The 20,019-nt window shown below is 40.8% G+C and overlaps 2 protein-coding genes and 1 long non-coding RNA gene across 12 annotated transcripts in view; 2 read left to right on the forward strand and 1 right to left on the reverse strand.

Annotated features, from left to right (window-relative positions):
* Positions 1-19,827, forward strand: part of LOC123497989 — a 28,283-nt gene extending 8,456 nt beyond the window's left edge. Inside the window, exons 2-4 of one of the 2 annotated variants that reach the window (XM_045245039.1) lie at positions 5,265-5,605; positions 5,766-5,845; positions 19,046-19,827. In XM_045245039.1, the coding sequence (XP_045100974.1) occupies positions 5,421-5,605; positions 5,766-5,845; positions 19,046-19,134 (354 nt within the window). In that variant the 5' untranslated portion in view covers positions 5,265-5,420 and the 3' untranslated portion in view covers positions 19,135-19,827. Of the gene's footprint in view, positions 1-5,264; positions 5,606-5,765; positions 6,100-19,045 lie in introns of those variants that run through there. The other variant, XR_006672605.1, reaches the window with a different exon arrangement.
* LOC123497990 lies at positions 7,772-14,421 on the forward strand. Its single transcript, XR_006672606.1, has 2 exons — positions 7,772-7,947; positions 14,033-14,421. It is a non-coding gene; the product is annotated as an uncharacterized LOC123497990 (long non-coding RNA).
* The window catches only part of LOC123497988, a 31,732-nt gene continuing 25,661 nt past the window's right edge, over positions 13,949-20,019 (reverse strand). For 8 of the 9 annotated variants that reach the window (XM_045245030.1, XM_045245036.1, XM_045245032.1 and 5 more), the window contains 2 exons: positions 18,521-18,794; positions 13,949-15,854 (listed from right to left, as the gene is read on the reverse strand). In XM_045245030.1, the coding sequence (XP_045100965.1) occupies positions 18,558-18,794 (237 nt within the window). In that variant the 3' untranslated portion in view covers positions 13,949-15,854; positions 18,521-18,557. Of the gene's footprint in view, positions 15,855-17,394; positions 18,065-18,520; positions 18,795-20,019 lie in introns of those variants that run through there. The other variant, XM_045245038.1, reaches the window with a different exon arrangement.

The following is a 20,019-nucleotide window of genomic DNA, read 5'->3' on the forward strand; positions in this document are numbered from 1 at the left end:
GAGGTAGAGTTAAGTGGCCCAGCCAGATTTATGACATCAAAGCAAATGCCATGTTGTGAAAATCAGCGATTTATTGAAACACCTGTTATATTGAGATTAACTGATGATAATATGGACAAGGACTTTTCTGGATTTAGAGAGAAAAGAGGCAGTATGAGGAGGCTAATAAACATGGAAAGAAAGATAAGATACATGAAGGAGGAGATGTCGAGTTTAATCAACAAGCAGGACAGACTGATAACAGAAAACACTGGACTAAAATTGAGGTGAGAGGAATGTGAAAAAGTAAGGATAATAAATCAAGAAATGAAGGAGGAGATACAGGAGATAAAGAAACAAAATTATATACTAAAGGCTACATGTCACGACTACAAAGACTCCTTAAGGAGCCTACAGAAAAAAGTGCAGGATGGGATCGAAGACAAAGTAGAAAATGGAATGGGTGAAAACAAGCTAGAGGAATTACGAAATGCATGGAAACACGAACAGGAAGAGAAAAAAAGTTAAATTTCCAAAGGTAGTAAGGAAGCAAATTCAGGAAAAAACAAAGGACACTTATGCAAATAATCAAGGAGAAAGAAGATCTAGTGAGAGATATAGTGGATAAGAGGAAATGTTTCTTAATTTTTGGGATGAAGGAATAAAATCCAAACAAATTCATGAGAAAGCGTGAAGAGAGAAAATTGGCAAAAACTATTATCAAACAGGTCCAGGACAGCACACAGGAGTTGGAAACAAGAAGTGTAGGAAGTGATTAGGTTGGGAAGATTTAATGAAGGGGTAAGGGGTTAAGATACCAATGAAAGTGAGAATGAGATTGCAGGTGGCAGTGGAGGAAATTATAGCAAGGAAAGGGAAGCTGGCCGATGATATTGAATGTAAAGATATATAGATAAAAAGAGATATGAACCTGGAAGAGAGGGAAAAGGAGAAAGTGCTAAGAAATGAAGCTAAGGAAAAAAATGAGAAAAGGATGGAGATTGAGAAATAGAATTTCTTCTGCAGGGTTCTAGATATGAGACTAAAAAAGTGGTATCTATGGAAGGAGAAGGAGGTCATGGAGGAGTCAAGAAATGTTTGTGTAGGTGTTGACAGTGAAGGTTTAATTCTAGTAGTGGTGATGACAAAAGTTAGTGGTGGTGGTGGTGATGGTGGTGGTGACAGTGGTGGTAGAAAATGATGGTACAGTGATGGTGAGGTACAATAATAATATTACGCGTGGTGATGGTGTTTGTTTCAGTAATCCATGAAAAAAAAAGGATATGATGCTTATCTGATGACTTATATTAATACAGATGGGTTGTTATCCAGCATGGAGATTACATATTTTAAAGAAAAAGGCTGGATGTAATGTGCATCATTGAAACAAAACTGAAAGAGGAGATCCATTTTAGCTTTAAAGAGGAAGAATATAATAGCTGGAGAAGAGCCAGGAAGGGTAAAGGGGGAGGAGGAGTGCTAATAATGGTTCATGATAAATGTATATGTGGAAGATTTGCAGTATGGTGATGGCATGGTGGAAGTAATTGGAGTAACAATCAAAACAGAAGCTGAAAAAAAAAAAAAAAGGAAAATCATAGTTACATATGTGCCACCTAAAACAAATACATGGGGAACTGAGAAACTTAAGGATATGCAAAAGAGAGGTAATTAAGTTCTTATATAATATGATATGAAGAGATGGAAGAATACTATCAGTTTGAGACTTCAACTAAAAAATCAAACTGGAGAGAGATGGAAGTAATGGGTAATGCTAGACAATGGAGCGAGGTGGTGTTACAGTTGACGATGGTAAATACAATGGATCAGAGGGGTGGAGGAGTTACAGGGGGAGGAAGAAGAACCATCACTGCTTGACCTAGTATTCACAAAGAAGCCAGAGCCCCCTTCCAGCATACAATACCTTAGTCCAATGGGAAGAAGTGATCATGTGACATTAGAGTTGGAAATACAAGAGGAGGATGGGATAAGACACAGAGATGACTACAAAAAAAAAAAAATAATAATTATGCAAGAGCAGATTTTTAAAAGTTAAGGAAATTTTTTGCTGATATTGTATGGAGAAACATTATATACGGAAGGACAATACAAGTGAAATATAAAATATTCATACAGAAACATAACGAGGGAGTAAAGAAATACATATCTATTTATAGAGTTAAGAAAAATATACATGCTTGGTATGTGTACAATGCTTGATGCACAGAAGCTAAAAAGGCAAAAGATAAAGCTTGGAAGAAACTCATAAAACAGAGAAATGACAATAACAGACTGCAGTATAAGGATGCAGGAAATTAATGTATTAGAATAAGGAGAGAGGAAGAAAGAAACTTTGAGAAGGATGTGGTATGAAAAAGCGAAGATGAATCCAATCTTTTGTACAAATTTGAAGAAGATGAAGAATAAGGGGACAATAGAAAAAATAATTAAAAGAAGGAAAGACATAGCAAACAGAAAGGAAATGTGTGAAATAATGAATAAGAGCTTCAAATCTATGTTCACTGTAGAAGAAGATTTTTCAGAACCAAATAGGACATTGCATTGCCGAAGATTGCTGGAAATCATAGTGCATAAAGAGGATATTAGAAGATTATTAAATCATTTGGATGTCAGAAAAGCAATGGGGCCAGATGGTGTATCAAGCTGGGTGCTAAAAGAATGTAAAGAGCAACTGTTAGATCCAATTTGGGAAATGATAGCAAGTTTATTAACCCGTAAGAGGTCAACCACGTACATGTACGTGGAGTCTTTGCTTACTATCTGTGGTCAATCACGTACAAGTACGTTCGCCCCTTTCTCGGTTTCCATGCGTTTGAAATTCCCTCCAGCTTCAATATTTATGTTCTCTTTGAAGTGTTTAGCATATATCAGCACAGTTTCCTGCCATTCTGACATAGGTTAGTCATCCCCCTCCCCCACCCCTCCCTGCCACCTTAGCGTGACCCAAAAGAAACGGAGCGACATTTGGTATTACTGTCATAAATGTGATGTAGCTCTATGCATTGAGCTTTGTTTTGAAGAATATCACACCCTGCTGCAATACTAAAAAGCTTAGATACTGAAAGAAAAAATAATAAACAATATTTCGTGGTAAACTGAGCAAATTATTTTTTACATTATATTATTACAGTATTTACAAATATTTTTTTGTATTTTTCATTTCATAAAACATGGGTTAATTTATGAATATGTAACCATTATACACATGTCTCGTAGGAGAAAAATATCGATAAAACGATTAAAAAAAGCCTCATTCAGAAGTTGTACGTCTGGCAGCATCACTGAGCGAGGTAAATTTAAAGCTCCAGCTGGACATTAAAAAATGTCAATTTCGAACTTTAACTCTTATTTTTACTTTTCTATGGCCATTTTGAGTTATATGGAATAAAAAAAGAAAGTGGAATATTTGGTGACCTGGATGAGTATTTGGAGGTAAATCAGTGCTGACCTCTTACGGGTTAAATGAAGGGAGAGTTCCACTAGAATGGAAGAGAGCCAATGTAATACAGATATTTAAAGGAGGAAAGGCAACTGACCCATTAAATAATAGACCAGTGTCACTTACTTAAGGGGAAGTTATGTGAAATAGTTATCAAAGAAAAATGGGTTAAACATCTGGAAGAAGAACAAGTTATATTGAACAATTTGGGTTCAGGGCAGGACGGTCATTTATGTCGAACTTATAAAATTTGTACTTGAGTAATAGAAGGACTGGAAAGCAGAGATGGGTGGACACAGTATACCTGGACATAAAAAAGACTTTTAATAAAGTCTCTCATGGAAGACTACTTTGGAAACTAGAGAACATAGGAGGACTGCAAGGAACTTTGTGAGACTGGATAAGAAATTATTTGAAGGACAGGGAGATGAGAACTGTGATCAGAGATACATACTCAACTTGGGGTAAAATAACAAATGGGGTGCCACAAGGGTCAGTGTTAGTCCCCATTATGTTACAGATTTATGTAAATGACATTCACAGTGGGGTAAACAGTTATATTTATTTGTTTGCTGATGATGCAAAGCTACTAAGAGTAATCAAAACCCGAGAGGACTGTTAGTTGTTGCAGGAAAATATAAACAAAATATATGAGTGAAGAAAGAAGTGGAAATAGGAGTTCAGTGCCAAGAAATGTCACATAATGGAACTAGGAAACAGTAAGAGAAGACCGGTATGGAACTATCAGATGGGAGAGGAACAAATAATGAAGATGAAAGAAGAAAAAGATCTGGGAGTGATTATACAGGAAAATCTGAACCCTGAAAAACACATAAGTAAGATATTGGGATTAGCATATAAAATGTTGACTAATATAAGAGTGGCATTTCGATTCATGGACAAAGATATGATGAAAAAATATCACATGCATGATACATCCAAAGCTGGAATGTGTAGCAGTGGTGTGGTCTCTGAGCTCAAAAAAATATATTAGAAAGATTCAGAAGATTGCTGCAAAGATGGTGCTAGAATTAAAGGATCTAACATATGAAGAAAAGTTGTAGGAAATGGGACTGCCAACCTTACAAGATAGAAGAGAACGAAGAGACCTAATAACACTGTACAAGATAGTCACTGGCATTGAAAAGATAGATAAGGAAGACCTGGTGCTGGTGACAAGAAGATAGAAGGACAAGAAGACATGTAAAGAAAATTAGGATGAGACAGTGTGTGAAGGATATTGGAAAATATAGTTTTCCACATAGAACGGTGGAAAAGCAGAATGCATTGAGTGATGAAGTTGTTACAGCACATAATGTGCATAACTTTAAGGAAAAAATTGGATAAATGGAGACATGGAGACAAGACACTATGAGCCACGCTTGAACCTGTACGATACAACTAGGTAAATACTTACAAATACACCAACCAGGTTTTGAATGAGCTGGTGGTACTGGATGTAGTGGTGGATAGGGTGATGGTGGTGGGGGTAGTAGATGGTGGATATGGTGGTGATTGTGATGGTAGTGGTGGATGTGGAACTAATACCTAGTAGTGAGGAATGGCATGGGCAACAATAGTTGTTGGGGATCATTTTTGACATAACAGTGATTTCATTTCAATGTAGTAAGCTAATGAGAAATTTTTATTATGAACTTTGTACAATTAAAGAGAGAAGACGACATTAACGATAAATTCAAAATATTTCCTTTTATTGTTTATTTGTTTTAATGTTTGTATGCCACTCTTTCATTCCCATTTTCTTCACTCCATCCTTATCCACGCACACACATTTTTTAATGTTAAAATTTGTATATTTTAACAGCAAAGCAACCACACTGTTGTGCCACAACTGCCAAGGAAGATGCACAAATTTTGCTGCTGGCAGATGGTGAAGAACCCCCAAAAAATGTTATGGAGATGATAAGTTGGTGACTCCAACTAGATGCATCAATGACTATGATAAGAAAGCGTATCTAGGATGCTGGCATCCACTGCAGGGTTCCAGCAAAGAGGCTCATTGGGACATACAACTGCAGTTTACTCAGCTGCACAAAAATCAAGTTCTTGGCTTTTTTTTTGGTCAACTGTTGTTTTCATGGACAAGAAAATGTTATGCTCTTCAGACCATGACCAGGTGCAATTCTGGAGGAGAAACAACACAAGGTATGATTTGCATTGTTATTGTAGGATATCTTTTTTTTATATAACCCGATAAAATATAAATAACTTGGTGCACACATCAGATATTCATATGTTTATGAAAGATCAATCAAAATTCTCCTTACTTTGTTTGTATTGTTTGACCTTTATTTCTTTTCTTTAGATTCAACCAAAGAAACATTTGTGAGGAGACAAGGAGCAACCATGTCACCTGCAATATATTTGGTCATATTACAATTCACGGTATGGGCAACAAAATCAGGCTTGAAGGGTGTTTCACTGCAGTAAAGTATTTAGAAATCTTAGAACAATTCCTCTTACCATCTCAACAGAAACATTTTCTTTGTTGGCTTGAGCCTTTCATTTATGTACAGGATGGAAGTCCTATTCACATGGCAAGGGCTGTTAGAGAGTGGTTTCAGAACCTCCCTCATGAAATTCAAATACTTGCATGGTCCCTAAGAGATTGCGATTGCAACCCAATAGAAAATACGTACATGGGGATACATTACAAACAGTTGGGGAAATGAAAGAGAAAGAAACATGCAAGTCCGGATGGAGTCCCTCCTGTTGTTCTCAAAAACTGTGCTTCCGAACTCGCTCACAGCCTGGTCAAACTCTTTCATCTGTGTCTCTCTACTTCTATTTATCCTTCTTGCTGGAAGTTTGCTCACATTCAACCTGTCCCTAAAAAAGGTGACCACTCCAATCCTTCTAACTACCGCCCTATAGCTTTGATTTCCTGCCTTTCTAAAGCCTTTGAGTCTATCCTTAATAGGAAGATAATGAGGCATCTATCAGCTCACAACCTTCTCTCTGATTGCCAGTATGGTTTCCGTAAAGGCAGATCTACTGGTGATCTTCTTACTTTCCTAACTGAATCTTGGTCATCCTCTTTAGGGACTTCGGTGAAACCTTTGCTGTCGGCCTTGACATATCGAAAGCCTTCGATAGAGTCTGGCACAAATCTTTAATTTCTAAACTACCCTCCTACGGATTCTATCCTTCTCTCTGTACCTTCATCTCCAGTTTCCTTTCCGATCGTTCTATTGCTGCTGTAGTAGACGGTCACTGTTCTTCCCTAAAACTATCAACAGTGGTGTTCCACAGGGTTCTGTCCTATCACCCACTCTCTTTCTATTATTCATCAATGATCTCCTAAATCTGACTCAATGCCCTATCCACTCCTATGCTGATGATACCACCCTGCATTATTCAACAGCGTTCAACAGACGCCCAACCCAACAACAATTAAATGACTCAAGGCGAGATGCTATAGGACGCCTAACTTCTGATCTTTCACTTGTTTCTGATTGGGGCAGAGAAAACCTGGTTTTGTTCAATGCCTCAAAAACTCAATTTCTACAACTATCTACTCGACATAACCTTCCAGACAACTATCCTCTCTTCTTCAATAACACTCAACTTCCCCTCTCCTCTACATTAAACACACTCGGTCTATCCTTCACTAAAAATCTAAACTGGAAATTTCACATCTCTACTCTTGCTAAATCAGCTTCCAAGAAGTTAGGTGTCCTATGGCGTCTTCGTCCATTTTTCTCTCCCTCCCAGCTGCTTGCTCTGTACAAGGGCCTTATCCGCCCGTGTATGGAGTATGGCTCTCATGTCTGGGGGGGATCCACACACAGCTTTACTAAACAAGGTGGAATCTAAAGCTTTTCGTCTTATCAACTCTTCTCCTCTAACTGACTGTCTTGATTCTTTAAGTCACCGCCGCAATGTTGCATCTTTATCTGTCTTCTACCGCTGTTTTCATGCTGTCTGCTCTTCTGAACTTGCTAACTGCATGCCTTCCCCTCCTGCGGCCTCGCTGCACAAGACTCTCTACTTCTTCTCATCCCTATTCTGTCCATCTTCCTAATGCAAGAGTTAACCAGTATCTTCACTCCTTCATTCCCTACACTGGTAAACTCTGGAACTCTCTACCTGTGTCTGTATTTCCACCTGCCTATGACTTAAACTCTTTCAAAAGAGGAGTGTCAAGACACCTCTTACGTTAACTGGACCCTCCTTTTAGATTTTTCTGTTTTCTCTTTCTACTTTTCTTTTAACAGGGCCTGGCAACCAGCGGATTTTTTTTTTCCAACACTGTGTTTGCCCTTGGCCAGTGCCCTTGTAATGTAAAAAAAAAAAAAAAAAAAAAAGTCCTTATGGAGCACATGCAGAGGAAATGGAAAGAGCTTTGACTAAAGCCCAGAATAATAAGAAATATTGTAGCCACCATGCCAAGTAGACTTCATGAAGTTATAAAACATGGTGGTGGCTGGACCCACTACTAGGGGATGGGAGAGAGAGAGAGAGAGAGAGAGAGAGAGAGAGAGAGAGTATACTTCAGGAAGTTAAAGAAAATGGTGGCTGGCAGCTGGACCCACTATTCACACGTGCCAATTTGTGACTGATATTTTACGTACATAGGGTTTCTGACTCACAATCGGTGCCTAGCAACTGCAGAAAGCACTCACAAAACAAGACCAACATGTTAGTCTTGCTAGTCAATTTGTGACTTTATTTTCGTCATGACGTCACAGAGCAAGCTTTGAAAATGTAGTCTCTAGATATAGAGAAGATAATATTAAAGTCAGTGAGGGAAAAGAACACATCTAGGACCACAGAAATCAATTATACAGTAAAAAAAAAAAAAGTTTGCACAAATCATCGTTCGACAAAATAGCTGCCACTCTACAAAAACTATTTCCCTCAATGCAGGGTATTGTTGGAGATGAGGATTGAAGACTTGTCAGGATTTCATTTCATCGCAATTGTGCATAATTTTCTTAAGATTAACCATTTTTTTATGACAAATGGAGGCTAATTTAGAGTGTGGTAAACACTCGTTTTTTTTTTCCTTCTACTTAACCAGGGATGTATCCACAGGCATTTTCTTTTCTATTGACTCTTCTGGTAAGCCAAAAGAAGAGCATTGTCACTGGAGGAAGACATCTTGGCGGGTAGCTGTTTGTTTACATTCACTTCCTGGCAAAGGCGCCAACTAGTCGATCCTTTTCAGGTACTATGTCTGACACTTTCTGACTAGAAGGGGTAAGTTGGAAACTACGTACATAAAATGTCACAAATTGGCACGTGTGAATTCGTCGTAAGAGAGAGAGAGAGAAATTAACGACTACTACCAGGTGATAAACAATATCATTGACCTTCCTTCTGGATTCACTGTACCTTTATATTTCAGCATTCATTTCTGGGTTTAATAGAAGCTGAGATGACAGTACATACTTTGGAATCTGATAGTTCAAGTAATTCAAATATAAAATATTCTTTACACATATGCTGTATTTTGCTTTATTTTATGAGAAATTAAGATAGAAGCTTTGTGCAGTGGAATTTGTTCTTGAAATTAAGGTAAAAGCTTGTAGTGGGTTTTGCTCTCTCTCCACCTCCCTAGCTTGCTATACACTTGAATATTGCCTTGTGACATTAGATATCAAAAATATTTTGTGTAATTTACACACATTCAGAGCCTTACAGGAAACAGTTAGCAAATTACATATTAAATTTCTTAGTGTCAGTGTAGATAATAAACCAGTAGCAAATTACATATTAAATTTCTTATTGTGAGTGTCAGTGTAGATAATAAACCAGTAGCAAATTACATATTAAATTTCTTATTGTGTCAGTGTAGATAATAAACCAGTGCAGTGGTAGTTAAGTGCTACTTTTTAAAAATACATGGTAACATCCTGTAAGTCATCTGCTCACCACTGGCAGTTGACATTAGTTGATAGGCCTCGCCATCAGCTGACTCCTAGTCATGAATGTGTTTTGTTATGGTGAAGATTCCTCTCATATTCAGTAACATTTAATGTTCTGTCATGAGGACATTCATGACATGATATTCATGGGAATGACAACACAAAAGTCCCACCATCAGCATAACATCATATAAATACATGTGGCACAATTTGCAGAACAAAACACAGTTTGACATTACTTAAAAGAATATCATGTTATATAGAGGAACATTTACAGGAATGGCATGGACACCGGCAGTTATGATAAAGCGAGTTAGTTGCCATGTATGTTTAAAAAGTGCCACTTAACCACTGTATTAATTTGTTATCTCTACATTTTTCAACTGACACATCAAGACTGTGTACATTACATAAAGTAATGATATCTTAACCCCTTCAACACGATGATGCATTGTGGCAGGGCGTAACTTGAAACACTGTTCTCCCAGTTGCAGTTTATTTACAGAGCACAAAACCAATAATGCAGCAGACAGCACAGTCTTGGTGGTCACACGTACGCAGCGTTGTGTCTTCCTCTTCTCACGCCCATCTCCTCTCCTGGTAAGGCACCAACACATGCAGGGAGTCTCATGCACTCGCAAGGGCCCACAATTCACCCACACGGAGTCCTTGTGCTTGATCCCGTTGCCCATGACTTCCCTGCAGCACGGCCTCGCAAACAAACTTCGCCGGGCAGAACAAGGGTAGTGCTGTGTGTGGCAGCTGGTGTTCCTTTCCTGCTGCGCTGACTAGCCTGGAAAACATCGCCTCCTCTCATAACCACCAGCAATCGCCACGTCAGTCTGGGTGGGGGGGTAAACTGCCTTCATGACAAACAAGCGGTAGTGAGCTAACGACACCCAGTCATTCCACACTCCCCCCTGATATCTAAATCACCCAGACACTCCGTCACACAGGCACTCAGTCACATATCAAACACCTGGTGGATTGTCTGATTCTAGCAGAACGTCTCAGCGTCATACTCCCAACATCTTCACCGTTTTTCTCGGGGTCCTCCTCCTCACGCTGCTCCTATTGAGTAGGAAACGTAACCACCAAATCCTCGCTGTTACTGTTCGAGGTGCCACCTACTCTGTCCCGGTGACTTGGTGGTGAAATGCGATGTCGCAGATCACGAACATGATGAGATGTACCATCAACTTCGGCGACTTGATCCACCATCGCTGTGGCACGGGTGAGGACATCTGCCTTGTTCTCGCGTGAGGGCACCAGAGACACTGTAAGGGCTAGTCCGCACTCCTTAACAAGGGACATCACAATTTCAAGTCGTCGGCGAATCAGCATCTCACTGGCAGCTTTTGTTCTTAGCCTCGCTCGTCCAGTAAGACAGTCATTAATCCAGCTGTGTACAGTAGAGAAATCGGTCACCACTTCAACCTTACTCATCTTCCATGCCAAAGCAAGTTTGAGTCCTTTGATGACCGCATCAAGTTCGGCCATGTTGGTGTGGCTGGCACCGTCAGTACGCAACCAGCAGGCATCCTCGACGATCTTCCCTTCCACCTCGACTGCTGCTCCCATAGCCAACGAACTAGCATCCACCCACACTTTTGCCGCGGTTCTTCCCACATCCCATCTTCCTCAAACAGGGTCACTCTTCAGTATCTTTCCAGCAGTTTCCTCCAGGATACTTCACAGGTCAGCATCGACGATGACGTCATCCCAGGTGTGCGTAGCTGCGTTAGCCCTTCTTTTCACGTAGGCCGCTGCTACTCTCAGCCACCTACACACTGGAAAATGGCCAGTTAACTTGCCACAGTAAGAAAAAACTGTCCACCGCGTCAGGGGGTTAGGTACACCACTCACCTTGCCATCACGTCCCCAGACCAGCATACCACTCTCCCCCAGACCCTCAGGCCCAGCACTCGAGCGCCCTCTGCAATGCGCTCATAAGCCTTGGTGGTTAGGCCGTAGCGATGAAGGTACTCCGCCACCCGACGAGCCATGACAATGTCTTCGTTAACGTAGACATCATCGATGTAGGGCGAAGTCCCACGATTTACGTCCGGGTCTTGTGATAATGCAGAGTTGAGGACAGCCTTCATTTCATTATTAAGGGGGCGACGTTCAGGCCAAAACCTAGACATGTGAGACAGTGCCTTCGCCCTTTATACATAACAGTCTGATACAGCCAGAGAGACTCGTGAATGTGCACTTGTAAGTAGGCCTGCTTTAGATCTCTGACAGACACATTCGTACCTTGCTTCCGCCGTACCTTGCTTCCGCCACTCTCTTATTCTGTCGGCGCAGACGTCAGAATCTGCCGCGTAGGTGTCTATGTAGGTGTTCAACTCCCTGAAGTCAAGAACAGGCCTCACTTTTCCTTTGTTGTGCTGCACAACTGCCATCAGAGGGATCAGTCCTTTGGCAGGACTGTGCTTGTATTCATCGTGCGGCACCAACCATCTGTCTTCTATCCACTTATCCACCTCCTCTTCATACCGTACTCTTATATTACTTGGTACAGGATACTCCTCCACCTTGTTCAGCAGGATGCCAGGCGCATCTTCCCCCGACCACTTCCATGCCGCTGTCCAGGTGTTACTTACAGTATCATAGGTAACACTGAAGTCCTGCTCATCCACTCGTATGTCAGCAGTAGCGCCGGCAGTTGCGCAGATCTGTGCGTCCTCGATACCAAACCGTACTTGTCGATACGCATTGACAGACACTCCCCCAAAAGCCACGACACCATTCATCCCTAACACAAACGGGAACCCCAGAGGCTTGTCACTCACCACAAACACTTTGACGTCAACAGAGGCACTGTTGTCAAGTTGGAGGCGCACGACACCCGTACCCTCGCATTTCTGCTGCTCACCGCTGATGGTCAGAATCACCACATCTTCCTTCCTCCACTTTCTGCAGCACGAGATGTGAGCCACGCACCGCGAGCACCCAGTGTCCACCAGTACCTTGCTCTGGTTCCCATCCAGCCACACCTCCACGACTGGTAGTGCCTCCATCACTGTTTGTCCAGAGAGGAGGCTGGCGCTGACACCTCCCTCCACGGTCGTTTCCTGGGCATGCCAAGGCGATGTGGCCCAGGACACCACAGCGGTAGCACCTCACACCACGTCTTGAAGTGCGCCCAGCGCTTCTCTGGCTCCTGCTGCCATAGGTTTCTTGCCGAGCTAAGCAGTCCCTGGCAAAGTGGTTCACACCATTACAGGCGAAGCACCTTTGATCCGGGCCAGTTTCTGGATTCCCACCCCTGGCGCCGAGACATACTTCGCGGACACCACCGGCACCATCGTCATGGACAACTGCCCTCGTCCGGGCCAGGATTTGAGGCAGGTCAAGCGTCTCCATCCGCGAGCCCACTCTCATTAGTCGCTGGATGCTTTCTGGAAGACCAGCGACGAAAGCACAGGCGAGTCCCTTCTCAGACATTCCTCCAAACAGTGATGCCAAGCGCTGTAACTCAGCCAGAAAGACATCCGGACTCTCACCAGCTTGTAGCTTCCGGCTGATGAACTGTTCGTATGCAATATATGGATCCATCGCAAAAGCGGCCAGAAGCGCCTCCTTAATCTTCTCAACTTTCTTCCTGTCTGCCTCAGCAAGCTGCAAGTATACGGCAAATGCGCCTCCAGACAGATGCAGAGGGATAACACTGGCCATATCACTGACGTTGCACAGTTTACAGATGAGCTCGAGCTTTTCTATCCATTCCACCACTGACTGCGCACCTGAGCCGTTGTACTCCGGTATCAGTCTCAGGTTAAGGGAGGGCTGGTCTGCCATAATGCCTAGATAGCTTGTGGCAGGGCACAACTTGAAACACTGTTATCCCAGTTGCAGTTTATTTACAGAGCACAAAACCAATAATGCAGCAGACAGCACAGTCTTGGCAGTCACACGTACGAAGCGTCGTGTCTTCCTCTTCTCATGCCCGTCTCCTCCCCTGGTAAGGCGGCAACACATGCAGGGAGTCCCACGTATTCGCAAGGGCCCACAATTCGCCCACACGGGGTCCTTGTGCTCCCCTGCGGCACGGCTTCACAAACGAACTTCGCCGGGCAGAACGAGGATAGTGCTGTGTGTGGTGGCTGGTGTCCCTCTCCTGCTGCGCTGGCTAGCCTGGAAAACATCGCCTCCTCACATAGCTGCCAGCAAGCGCCACGTCAGTCTGGGGGGGAGGTAAACTGCCTTCACGACAAACAAGCGGTAGTGAGCTAACGACACCCAGTCATTCCACATGCATATTTTGTGTCACTGGCCACTCATGACATCTGATGCACGTATTGTATCATTGCTGCTTTCTGCTTAGATGGTGCATTTTCTTTCCAGGATGCTGTACAAGATTTTTCAGAATGCAGTTCGTATATGATACAAACACATACTTGACTTTCATCATTATTACAAAGGTGTAGGATTCTCTTATACCAGGATAAGTACTCATGTGCCATGCTGAAATAATTCTACTGTGTTTGATTTTTTTTTTTTTTTTTAAGGCACTAATAGATTTGTCTACCATAAAAATGAAGTTCTATCTCATTTAATAAGTCATCTTCAGAAAATGGCCTTGAGAAGGCAAACTGAAAAAAAAGTTCTCTAAAATTTGCATGGGTTTATTTCTTTACATACATACATACCTTACATAATTAATGATGATGGACCATCATCATTATTTCAACAGGAGAGAGAGAGAGAGAGAGAGAGAGAGAGCTGGCTCGAGTCAGATATCTCTCAACCCCCACCCTGCTCAGATTGGCGCCAGGATTGAAGAGGTTAATGTCATGAGGCAATATTCAAGTTCATAGCCCACCAGGGAGATGAGGGGGTGGGGTCATAGGCCCACCAAGGGAGAGCACTACACAAAATTTATAGCACAGTAAGTCCTCATTATACGGTACATATGTGTTCCTGAAAACCTTACCGCAAATTGAAATTACTGTATACTGAACTCATTATAACATGTAATTATAGGGGATGTGTTCCAGCACGTCGAAAGTCACCCCTACAGACATGAAAATAGTCATGTAAAAAAAAATGTACTGCACAAAAGAAATAAACAAAATATTTTTATTTACCTTTCACTCGCCTCATATTCTATCAGATGATGTGCCTCCCAAGGCTAAGGGACAGTAAGGATTTCAGCCCTTACTCATAATATTCACAAAAAACGCAGGAAGAGACTGATTGTTGTGGTGGCGCTACGCTACAATGTAAACAAAACACGAGCGGATACCGTATCTGTGAATTTTTCTTACCGTAAATAGAATCAAGGGTAGTAATTACCAAACACCATAACTGTGAATTTACTGGATAACGAAATACTGTATAAGGAGAACTTAATGTACCTTAATTTCTTTCAAAATACAGCAAAACACAACTATGTGTAAAGACTATTTTTGACTTAGGAATTAGAATTACTTGAACTACAGGGGTCCCCTCTCAATGTGCGGGAAAGGGGCCAAGAAAATGTGCGCATTTATCGAAAATGCACTAACTTTTATAAATAATAGAACTATTTTATAAAGAAGATTGGCACCAGGACCCACCTTCACTGACCACTGAGACCCCCACCTCCCGAAAGGGCCCCATATTGATCATTCCTGCACCGTGTTCTTTATGGCATCTTTACATTTCACCATGTTACGCACTGTGGACTTCATGGAGCTTCTCACCTGCCTCAACCTTGGCAATGATGTCTAGTTTCTCTTTTAGCAAAAATATTTTATGTTTCTTGTTAAGCTATACCTGTACCATATTCACAAAAATATCACCAACCTATAAAGATCAAAAGTATCATAATGCTTAGCAAACATGAAACAAGAAACCGTAACACAGGCAAGCTGAAACAACACAACTAGACCAAAACAAACACAGCGTCAAACTGTCCCATTGTTTCTTTGTTATGTATTGTTTAATTTATTAACATCAAAAATAAATTTGAAAATATATAATTTTAAAATTTATTTTCTTAGTTTTTAGAGAAAAAATTATTTTACAGCAAATGCATTTTCTCAAATGAAAGTTTCTTTCACGAAGTACACATAAAGTTGGAAATTTTGTGCATTGTATGAGTGTTAGAAACAAAGTGAGGGTGCTTATAAAGCCAAAAACGCATTAACTAAGGTACGCAGTAAAAGAGGGCTTCTGTATCAAATCCCAAAGTATGTACCTTAAATCAAGCAACACCCTACATGCATATCACTAAACAAAATCCCTATAAATAACCAACAGTATTTGTTAGATGTATCTGAATTAACAACCTTCAGATATCACATTTTCAGATTTAGCCACCAGCACTTCCCTAATATGTGTTTGTTATATTGAGGGTTTACTGCGATTGTCTAGCTCTAGTTATTTCATAAACAAAATAGTTCTCTAGCACCCGTAGGCATGAAAGTAGGGTATGCTGCAGCCTGGAAGGTTAGAGCACCTTCCAACACTCTTGATATAGATCCTCTTGAAAAGGAGTAGCTTGTCCTTTATGCTGTACTGTCCTCAGATACCTGTGGAAAGATGCACCATCAGTGGTGATCATTGCTCATAAACCTACCCTATATTATATATATTTCACTGAAAAGTGTCTGAATTGCAAAATGGCTAAATTAATTCTTCACTGTAGATTGCAAATGCAAAATGGATTAACTAAACATTGAATTAGAAAATTTGAAAAGTTGGAGAGAAGCTAATGACTGCAAGAAGGAAGAGTATTTCTTTTCATCTATATAAGGCAAGCCCATATCACTAACACATGGAAGAATCATTTTGGGATAATTATATCACAGCAACCTTGACAAACTTGATTCTCAGTTACTGACAAGCATTCAACTAGAGTGGTCCTGTGTTATACCTGCAGCATGTGAACCTGCATAAAATCCCGTTTTCATTTAGACGTGATTTTTTTTTCATATAAATTACCTCAAATATACAGGCAAGATAGCCCAAACAGTGAGAATGTTCAGAGCTCTGTCATATGTTGTGTTATTTGTACTGCACTACTGGCCTGAATAGAGTACAGCCTCCTGGAATGGATTGTGTACAATAATGAGGTTCCATTGTACAACCAAATTAATTGTGTAACCATGAATTCTCCCTTAGGTATGCTCAAAGTTGACTTCTTTATGGGCTGCATGGATAAACAGGTGTTTAAAAGACTGAAAAGCCAAACATATACTACCACTACATCGACAACTTATTGATCAAGACCGCAAGCAACATTAGTGCTGACCAGCTCAAGCATGGCCTTGAAGTTTACCGCCTCAACTTCATCAGATGACTATCCCCTCTCCTTCAGCAACATTTACCTATCCTTTTCTTCTCTACTGGAAATTCTTTCTCTATCCTTTACTTATAATTTAAACTGGAAACTTCACATTTCATCTCTTAACTAAATTAGCTTTTATGAAGTTGGTGTTTTGAGCCATCTCTGCCAGTTTTCTTTACCCCTCTAACTGCTAACTCTATACAGGAGCCTTATCTGTCTGCGAATGAAATATGCTTCACCTGTATTGTAAGGGATTAACACTTACTGCTCTTTTGGACAGGGTATAAATCAAAAAAGCTTTTTTGTCAGATCAACTCTTTTCCTGTCCTCAGTCTCTCTCATCACTGCAATGTTGTATCTCTTGATGAGGACAGGAAAAGAGTTGATCTGACAAAAAGCTTCAAGGCCATGCTTGAGCTGGTCAGCACTAATGTTGCTTGTGGTCTTGATCAATATTGATCTTGCTAATTGCATGCCTTCCCTTTTCCCATACCCTTGCTGCACAAGACTTCCTCACAATCCTATTCTGTCCACCTCTCTATCTAATGTGAGAATTACCCAGTACCTGATCATTCGTGCCTTTCTCTGATAAATTTTGGAACTCTCCCTGCCTGTCTCTGCCTTTCCTGCTTTTTATGACATGAAAAATTTCAAGATACTTATCCTCTGCTACTTGATCAGTCTATTTGGCATTACTTTTTATCTTTTATTTTATTCTATTATTATTATTATTTTTTTTTTTTTTTTTTTTTTTTTTTTTTTTGTAGACCTTGGTCAGTGGCTCTTACATTCCCCCCCAAAAAAAATGGTGCTTGGTCCCTTGTAAGCACCCAACATAAACAAACTAGGAATCCATCCCCCCCGGCCTCCCCATGTGATTCACAGAGGGTCTGGTCGACCCTGTCCCTCCCTCTTTCCGCCTCCTCTCTCCTCCCAAGGCTCTCCCTTCCTTAATGTGCATTGCTGGAGGATTGTCTGGGCGCCATGTAAATCTCTGGCGCACACAAATCTTTGTGTGCACCAGAAATGAGCCATGATTTTTTTTTTTTTTTTTTTTTTTTCTCTCTTCTTTCTTTGTGTGTGTGTGGTTGTAGGAGGTGATAGCTGTATGATGCAGACATACACATGGTGTCATGATTTTTCCTGCATTACACCATTCATTCTAGAGTGGTGCAACACATCCAAATCATCAATCTTTCATTACTTTTACGCAAAACTTGCGTTTGACAGGTGAAACCCCGTTCTTTGTTGGCCCGCAGGGATGTTTCTTCGTTTTTCAGACTTTAGCAGCCCACCACGGGTGAACCAGAGCACTTAAGAGAGTTTGTAACTGGCTGCCCTGTGAGGTATCCAAAGTCCTTCATTTGCCCAAACAGAAGCAAAAGCCTCCGTTGTTAGTAGTCCATTAAGGGCCTTCGTACGGAATATCTCGCCTTGCCTTCTTGGCCAAATCTATCCAGGAGCTAAGCGTTGTAGATTCACTTAAGGAAGCGCAACATGAAATTATCACAGAGGTCATTAGAAAGCCTACGCACACAAAATGACTAGATACATAATATGGTGCTGATGATATCGGTGTGCGTATATGTGTTTGTCTGTTATATGTAGATGTAAGAGAAAATAAAGGAGAAATGAATGTATGTGATAGTTCAGTAGAGTGTGTATGCGAGAAAATGTGTGAGTTTAAGGGTATACTATGGTAGGTGTTTTTAAGGGCACACTTTAATAAATTGATTTAAGGGCACACTACAAGTTCCAGATTTTAAGTTCAAATGCGGAAAAATATGATCTACAATCCCATAAGAAAAGAAAATCCTTTGGTGAAAGTTGAAAAATATCCAGAAATGGTCAGCCAGTGGGGAAGGAAGGTAAAAAAAAAAATGTACATAAGGGGTTAAAGATACTTACTGTTAACTGTGCCAGCTACAAGTATATAAAACTTGTTTCAGACAGGTGGTTGAAGGTCTCTGCCTGCTCTGAGTACACTTAGAGCAAGCTCCACTTTCTTCCTGAACAAGTCTGGCTCGGCAATGACTCGTACCAAATCCTTGTACTCCATCTGTAGCAGCATTCCAGTCAGCTTGGGTGCCTCTGTAGGATATGTGTCCACCAGTTTTTCATAGATTACTTCTCCCACTTCCTCCTTCTCTCTGCTTAGGGTTGTAGTAGATCCTCCTTCTCCCTGAGGAATAGTAATTGCATATAGTGCTGAATGTGTACAACTACATTCCAAGATTTAGTTATGGCCTTGCTGAAATTAAAACTTAATAAACTTGTAGCTAGGAACTAGATTAGGCAAACCACTCTGTTCTAATTACCACCTTTAAAATATGCAATGTCTTGGCATTAACTCTGAAAAGTGACTTAGCCAATATAACCATACTACATGTATACATCTCAATACTAAAACTATGGTTTTGGTTTATTTTGTAGATAATGGCAACTTCATGCATATGAAGTTACTGCAACAGCAACAAGACATTGTGGTTCACCCAACACTTATTGAAGATTGTGAAATATGAAATATTCCTTCTATTGTCTCAATAAGTTTTATGAACCACAAGGATGCATTTTGTAGTTTGTGATGAATTCCAGTGAATTTTTGGCAGGATCTGTGTGGCATTTCTTGCATGCCAAGCTTGCTCTTCAGTCAGTTAGAAGTCTGATTCCACTACAATTTTGAGGTTGGACACGACACTGGCAGTCCCTTGTAATTACCCTTGTGTTGTTATAATATACGGCACCTTTTGCATTATGTGGTTTCCTTGGCACCTTGAGCACACCATAAACAAGTTATATATACTAGTACAATCTCAATGATAGAATATTGTGTAATATCTGAGATATCACTTGTTGTTCCACTCAGTCTTGTTAACATAATGGAGTTTCATGATGATGAATTACTGCAGTTAATGAAGAATGAGTTTTATGATCACTTATCAATAATTTATCTATGATTAATTTATCATAATATATTTTTAATATTTATAATCATTACATTCGTTAACTTTTTTTCACAACTACAACTTTCAGTCTTAGCTCTTACAACAGCATAATCTACAGATAATGCCAAGACACACATATCCTGTCTTTTTGCTCTCTTGCAAACTGTGTGTGTGTGTGTGTAATTCACTGTTTGATCTGCTGCAGTCTCTGACGAGACAGCCAGACGTTACCCTACGGAACGAGCTCAGAGCTCATTATTTCCGATCTTCGGATAGGCCTGAGACCAGGCACACACTACACAACACACCGGGACAACAAGGTCACAACTCCTCGATTTACATCCCGTACCTACTCACTGCTAGGTGAACAGGGGCTACACGTGAAAGGAGACACACCCAAATATCTCCAGTGTGTGTGTGTGTGTTGCCACGTTTGTCCAGTGCTAAGCACCAGACCAGGCA

The sequence above is a fragment of the Portunus trituberculatus genome, chromosome 47, assembly GCF_017591435.1.
Source record: "Portunus trituberculatus isolate SZX2019 chromosome 47, ASM1759143v1, whole genome shotgun sequence".
NCBI classification, from domain to species: Eukaryota; Metazoa; Arthropoda; class Malacostraca; order Decapoda; family Portunidae; genus Portunus; species Portunus trituberculatus.